This window comes from Mustela lutreola, chromosome 9, assembly GCF_030435805.1.
Source record: "Mustela lutreola isolate mMusLut2 chromosome 9, mMusLut2.pri, whole genome shotgun sequence".
Classification (NCBI taxonomy): domain Eukaryota; kingdom Metazoa; phylum Chordata; class Mammalia; order Carnivora; family Mustelidae; genus Mustela; species Mustela lutreola.
The window spans coordinates 11,388,177-11,395,380 of NC_081298.1; the positions used below are offsets into that span (position 1 = coordinate 11,388,177).

Genomic DNA, 7,204 nt, shown 5'->3' on the forward strand with positions numbered 1-7,204 from the left:
ATGAAATTCATTTTAACATATTAATAAAACATGCCAACAGTATATTTATCACACTATATCAAAAATAATATCCACCCAACATATAATCAATATGAAATATTAATGAGATATACTTCACATTTATTTTTTCTCTTACTATACCTTTGAAATCTGGTACATATTTTACATTCAAAGCACATTTCAGTGAAACCTCCCCAAACCAGAGATCACGTATTAGTGACAGGAATATCCAGATTTATCTGTTCTGTTGGATAAGGCTTATATTATACAAGTTTGTGAGAATGATGCTATATTTGAGTAGTATAAACTAATCTCTTTACAGAATGAGTAAGTAAATAGTAACCTAAAAAGGAACAAGTAAGCAAAACAATCTCCATCTTGTATCTGTTGACTTTCTCGGTGGGTTTTAAAAACGGAAGTTACTTGTTGCTTTAATTACAAAGTAATACTTGCTGGTAAAAACGCAGATAATAAAGGTGCATAAACCAAAGGGTATAATTCTTAATCCCTGTCGCTGTGCTGTCTCGTTCCCAGGAAGCAGCTATTTTAACAGGGCTTTTCTTTCTCTACTTCTTTGTATTCAAACACAAACAACCCAGACCCATCCCTTCTCCTCTTCCAACCCTGTTAACAGGGATAGAGCCACTTTGTTATCTTTAACAATTCGCAACATTCCTTTATGGAGACGCATGATATTTTATTTTAATCCTTTCCTCTTAGTGAACATTGTTCATAGTTTTGAACGTCCTTGTTCACGTGTGCAAATATTTCTTCAGAATTAATTCCTAGCTGTGGAACTACAAAGTCAAGTAAATGCTCTTTTTACATTTGGATAGTTACCAGAGTTTCCCTCCAAAAGTGATCACAGAAAGATTCCAAGCAGCCGTGCGTCAGCATTCCCGCCTTCTCACATCACCGCCCACGTTGGTTGTAGATAAGCTTTTATGTTTTGCCACATTTCAGCCCTTGGCTGCTGTACTGGACAAAAGAGCTCCAGATAATTCTTTCTCAATCTGAGAGGTACAAATGGCATCTCATCCTCTTAATTTGGGTTTCTTAGGAACCTAGTAAAGATGAACAGCTTTTCGATAAACGTAACTGGTTTGACCGGTCCTTGAATCCAGTTGAACTCCCCCAGGACATCTGTCATAATTCTCCACTCGTGCTCTCCCCAGCTCAGCAGGAGCCCTTGGCGCAGGAACAGGGGACAGGAGCCCCGACGCAGGGACGGGGGAGCTGGTTCTCCCCAGTGCCCTGCACCCTTCCCAGGCAACTGTAGACCTCTCTGTATTTACCAAACTGGAGAGAAAACACGTTTCCCAAAACAAAAAGAGAGTATAATTTGGAGTCAAGCGGAGGGTGTTGAAATAATACTCTGCCAAGCTTTAAAATAGTGATGATGACCATGGATTCCATGTCGATACCCAGAGTCTGCCTCCACGTGCTACTTCTTACAGCCCAGTCAAGTGCCCAGCAAATCCAGCTTGGGAAATTCTGTCTTCATCACATGAAGAATAAGTAACTGGACACCTCCTTAAGTTCTGCTTTCCTCCTAGTATTGTGAAGTTTTACACGGAGATTAGAGGATGTCATACAAATTAGTTCATCTCCCTGACGATGGGGGAGTGCAGTCATTAAAGTTCATAAGCAGGGACAACACAGTACAACTCGGACTTCACTGACTTGCTTTGTGGTAGGCTGTGGACAGGAAAGGCGCTGCCCACCAGGGAGAAAAGCACTTTTTTTTTTTTTTTTTTTTTTTTTTTTTTTTTTTTTTTTAAAGATTTTATTTATTTATTTGACAGACACTTTTGATAGGACCCAGACAAGCCGGCAGAGGGAGCGTTTGTGTGCACTCACCTACAGGGGAATGAACGCTCACTGTTGCCCCCGTCCCTGAGAGCCTATGTCTCACCTTACTCCCAAGAATCTTGCCTTTTGCCTTTCAAAAAGTTTTGGTATCATAGACCTCTTTTCTAAAGCCGTGAACTTACGCAGGGGCATGGGCGATTGAACATTTAGATGGAGAAGTTGTTCTGCTTTTCAGCCTGGGGTTTCTCAGCCTTGGTGTGGGTGTGGTGGTCTGGGGTACTTGAACATGGAATCTGAAAGCCCAATGTCTTTGTCTGGGACAGAGTACAGAATGCAGGCTACTCTGTGAGCCGGCCAGAAGGTGACACCGGGAAGTACAAGTCTATTCCTCATCACCACCGAGGAGAAGTCCAATTTCTTGGAAGGTTGGTGCAGTTTGTTTGTTGTTCTTACACATCATCCTCTATACTTTGCGTTTGCAGATGTCCCAGAGCATATCATACTCAGCCCTCATCTTACTCCCCGCCTTCTCTCCAGGGTCCTGGTCTGGCTGTGTTGCAGTTTCTAGATAGGTTTTCATGTACCTGTGAGGCGGGCGTTTGTGTGAAAGCAGATTATCGGTGAACAATTTGATCACAGATCTTTGAAGGAAATCACTCTTTTGGCCTCTTAAGCTTCATGGTCTCCTCTGTAGCCTTCAGGGAGTTGGAGAAAGATCCACTCAGTTCAAGGTCCCATGTAGCTTACACTGACAGGGCAAAGCAGAGTTGGCTCCCCTTTCTGTGAGCTCCGGTTCAGGAAGGCTACCCCTGAGCTTCTATTCATGTGGGCGCACTTGATCAGGAAGTTCCATTCTGGGATCATGGGGGCATGTGGATGGAGAGACAGCTCTGTGTTGAGTGCCTTTGTGTCTTGCTCACGAGGAGGAGGACTGCTCTCCGGACCACCAGTTCTGATTGCATGAGCTCTGTTGTCAGGGGCGTGAGAGGGCACGGAATGCAGACCTGACCTTGCTCACCTGGTGTATTTTTAGTATCTTACCTCCCGTTTCCCCGTTCCGTAACCTTACCTTGGGCCAACCATTGAACAACGGAAGCCTTGGTTTCCTTGTTTGCTTAAGGAGCGGTGCATTAAATGAAATGAGGTCATAAACAAAGCCCCTGGCATGAAGTAGGAGGGGTCTCCAATAATAACCTTCAGCAGGGAGCAGCTGGGCGGGGTGGGCTTGTCCGCCGGCCGTGGGATGCCGGAGAGCTGCCCTGGGTTGTGACCCGTGTGTGGGCTGCCCTGCTCTGTCCTCCACCATGAGGGCGTTGGGCCCTCACTCAGAGCCACCCTCTGTTCTCTGCTCCAACAGGTACGCTCTGCTGCGCAAGTCCAAAGAACGGCAAGGGCTGGACGGCCTCAACAACTTGAACTACTTTGCAAACATCACGTACGACGCCTTGTATAAAAACATTACTGTCAACTTGACACCCGAGCTGGCTCAGGTGACCGAGTACTGAGATGAGGAGAGAACCTATGTTTGCTTGACCCACCGCCACCAAGAAAGCAGCCTGGGGAGAGGTCTTGGGGCTCCACACAGGAAGAGAAGAGAAATACGGTGTCTGGTGAAGGGTCACAGGGTTCGAGGAGAAAATGTGAACAGAGTACACGCACAAAACGCCTTCACTGTGGCTGGGAACATCCTTCATCAGGACTGGCTTTCTGTTTCCACAAGGCGGACGTTGGTCCCGCTGCTCGTCTCCCCCGGTCTAGAACCCCAGCGTCGCGTCCCCGCCGGGATCTCCAGGATAGGAACCAATGTCCGCCGGAGTCCCGGCGCCGAGCCTGTTCCTACGAATGGCCTTTGGAGCTTCTCAGCCTTCAGAGCAAAGAGGCAACCCCACCACAGGGCAGCTGTGTTTTAGGAAGAGCAAGTGAAACACCACACACCATTCTTCTCCATCTCTGGTGTTCTCTTTGGTTTCTTTTCTTTTTTTTTTTTTTTTAATTACCTGCTTTGGGTGGGGATTGAGGGTGGGGGGAGGGAGTGGGGAAGATAAATAGACCTGTAACAATTGCTTCTTGAAGAAGTATAATTGTAAATAAGCCATGTAAAATGCCTTTTTTAAATTTAATTTTATAGCTGGCTCCAATTCAAACAGGATTTATATATATTAGATCACTCACTTGGTTGGCAAATGCAGGGACTCCGTTAAAATGCAGTAGCAGGCTCTCCCTTCCCAGATGTCTATCACTTTGGAGGGGAGTGGGTAGAGGGCATGTCACAAACAGATGGGAACAGTCCAGTCTGTCACTGGTCACTGACTCCTGTCCCCTCCCTCCCTCTTCCAGAAGTCTTGCTCTTGACTTTGCTGTGGACTCTGTCTCCCTGTTGGGCACATACACTCTCATCCCAGGCTTCTGCTAAACAGGACCTCTCCCTGCTCAAAGCAGACCCCTTCAGGGGGCCTCCTGTGCACACGCCCCTGGATCTCTGGACTTAAGTTTTTGTCCTTTCATTACCGAGAGTGGTGGGGTCAGGTGGGTGGGTTTTCTGCCTCTTCTGCCCCCCCCCCTTTTTTTTTTTGCTCTTGTGGAACTTGGCCACAATTCTGAAATCTGTGCCTAAATTATCAACTAACTTCAGTGATTCCTCTGAATTTTTCCCTTTTTGGTTTCTGGGAAGATTCTTCGTCAACATTGTGAACTAGTTCATAGAACTAATGAGCGATGGACTGAAGCAGTCAGCCAGGGAGCAGGTGACACTTGGGTGCTGTGGCTCAGCTGGGGGCCAGGGTGAGGCCAGTCAGAGCTGTGTGGGTAGACCGAGCTCCTGGATGCCAGGACCCAAGCCTGAGTGCTGGGCTCACACTCCGTGCACTTCTTGAAGTTAGATTCTAAATTGCCCTTGAAGTTGTGCCTCTCTGTTTTTCCCTGAGCCAGATCCCTCCATCCATAGTCCCTCTTGGCTTCTGTAGGATTCTGAACAATGCCAGTCTTTTCCTCTCCTTTTCCATAAAGCATATTTATATATTGTGATTAGGAGTACTTTCTGAAAAGTACTTCATATTTTTTTTAATTGCCTTGTTTGCCTTCAACTTCCTTAATTTTCATGGTTTACATGGATGTGTGTGTAGGGATATATTTGTGTATATACGTGTGGGTTTGGGGTTTTCTCCGTTGCATGTGTTGGTTCCGTGGACATATGATCCCCACAGGCTGTGGGAGTGATTGGCCAGGCCTTGTTTTTTGTTCATGCTTTTGTTCTTTGGAAGAATAGAGCGGTGTTGTAGAAAACCGACTTGCATTACAAAGCTCTTATCGGCTCATATGAGAGAGCAGGTTGCTGCCCTTGAAGATGCTGGTAAGTTGTATCATGTGTTTTTAAAAGAATGTTGAGCATCTCATGCTTTAAAAGACCTTCATGAGGGAACATTCCACACAGGAGCTCACTTGGTTTTCCTTTGAAGTCCGGTGCGCAGAGCAATAAAGATTTCTTCCCCCTTTTCTGCCATCTCCCCTCAGGCCTGTGTGCTGGCCTTGCCTCTGCCCCTCCTCCTGTCCTCTCTCAGCCCCGAAGGCCGTGAGCCCCCCGAAGGCTTTCCGGGGGACACAGCCATGAGGTCATTTGGAAGAATTTGCCAGAACAGAGCGATCCTTGGTGAAGGATGTCGTGTGTGTACACGGCCGTGTAGTAAAATGGTCTTGTTCGAAGCTTTTCACGAACATACCTGCCACCAAGAACAAAACGTTGGCAAAAGGCTACACAGCTGATTTTAAAAAGAAAACGCCGATTTGAGGCCAAAAGGAAGGTGTCTTTTCACTCCTTGAGGTAGGGTCACTGAAATTACTTTGCGATCATGTGTGAGTTTGTCTTATGAGTGGAGACACCCTACTGCGCACCGCCCCGTCGTTCCCCCACCACGCTATCGTGTGGGAACGTGGAAGTTACAGACAGACAGCCAGGCCCATGAGCTGTTAGTGGTGTGAGATTCCCATGTTTAACAACAACAAAAAAAAGAAACGGATAATAAGAACCAAATGTGACCTTGCGTGTATTTTGGCAGCTGAAATTCTTTCAAGGCTACTGATGGGTGACCTGTTCAGTCAGTCCCGTGTCAGCTGCGTGCAGGGAAACGTTTGTCCTTTCACGCTGGTTTTCTGAGCGAGGAGTTAACTGCAAAAATACTCCTTTTGACGTGACAGGGGCTCCTGTTGGAGCTCCTCTGTCTACCACAGTCCAGAGTAGCTGAGCGACAGCTGCCTGTCCCGACCGTGCCCGCTCTCCGTGGACGATGGCGTTGAACGGAGCTAGCTAGCTTCCTTCCATCACGACTTTTTTTTTGAGCTTGCTCTTATGTTTTAAGAGGTGCCAGGGGTACATTTTTGCACTGAAATCTAAAGATGTTTTAAAAACACTTTTCACAGAAATAGTCCTTTGTCATTACATTATTTACTCATGTGTTTGTACATTTTTGTATGTTAATTTATGGATGATTTTTTCAGTAAAAAATACATATTCAAGAACCAAACCTTGGTGGTCGTCTTTCTTGGCCTAGATCAGTCTGGCTTCTAGGAGGCCTTTCCCCTCTCTTTCTCACGGAGTTCAGCGTCTGTGTGGTCCTTCAAGAAGCTTGCGGCTTCCGCGTGGCTGGGCTGGCCCCGGGTGCTCCCGAGAAAGACTGCCCGCCTGAGCCCAGGCACCAGACCAGCTGAGGGACAGCCTCAGCCGATGGAGCAAAAGCACTAAACCCCACCGTGCCACCCAGGCGTCTTCCCACACTTGGGTTTTCTTTCCAGAATGGGCCCAGGAGATGCCCATCGAGTCAAACAAGACACCTGGGCAGGGAGAGGAGGAAAGGAGTTGGGAGTTTGGATCCAGAAGTTCCTCTGGGGTCTGTCCAGGGTTTGCTGTCGCCTGGTTCCGCTTGGAGACTGTGATCATAGCTTCTGTTTGTTGAATGTTTACTGCTCACTGGTATTTACTGAACGTAAAGTTTTGTGTCCAGGTGCTAGGAATATAATGATTAGCAAAAAGGACAGGGTCCGTGGCCTCATTGAGCTTACTGTCCTCTTTCCCCACAGCCCCAGTGGAGGGGATGATTAAAATTACAACTGGGGCGCCTGGGTGGCACAGTTGGTTAAGCGTCCGACTCTTAATTTTGGCTTGCGTCACGGTCTCAGGGTTCTGGGATCAAGCCCTCCATCTTGGACTCCCCAATGTCCCTCCCCATTCCCCAGAAAAGAAAAATACAATCTTTAAAAAAAAAAAAATTAACCACAAAGAGTGCTGCAAAGGACATGGCTGCTGACCACAGGCGTATGGCGTGGAAGGGGTCCCTGGCGGGAGGTCAGTGAACAGTGGGGTTGTGCGGGACCAGCAGGTTACCGGGCGAGCTGCAGGACC

General features: G+C 47.2%; 1 protein-coding gene across 2 annotated transcripts in view; it reads left to right on the plus strand.

The window, feature by feature from the left end:
- Positions 1–6,329, plus strand: part of B4GALT5 (beta-1,4-galactosyltransferase 5) — a 92,544-nt gene extending 86,215 nt beyond the window's left edge. For both annotated transcript variants that reach the window (XM_059132863.1, XM_059132862.1), the window contains exons 8-9: positions 2,136–2,237; positions 3,170–6,329. In XM_059132863.1, the coding sequence (XP_058988846.1) occupies positions 2,136–2,237; positions 3,170–3,317 (250 nt within the window). In that variant the 3' untranslated portion in view covers positions 3,318–6,329. The remainder of the gene's footprint in view (positions 1–2,135; positions 2,238–3,169) is intronic.
- Positions 6,330–7,204: the final 875 nt, after the last annotated feature.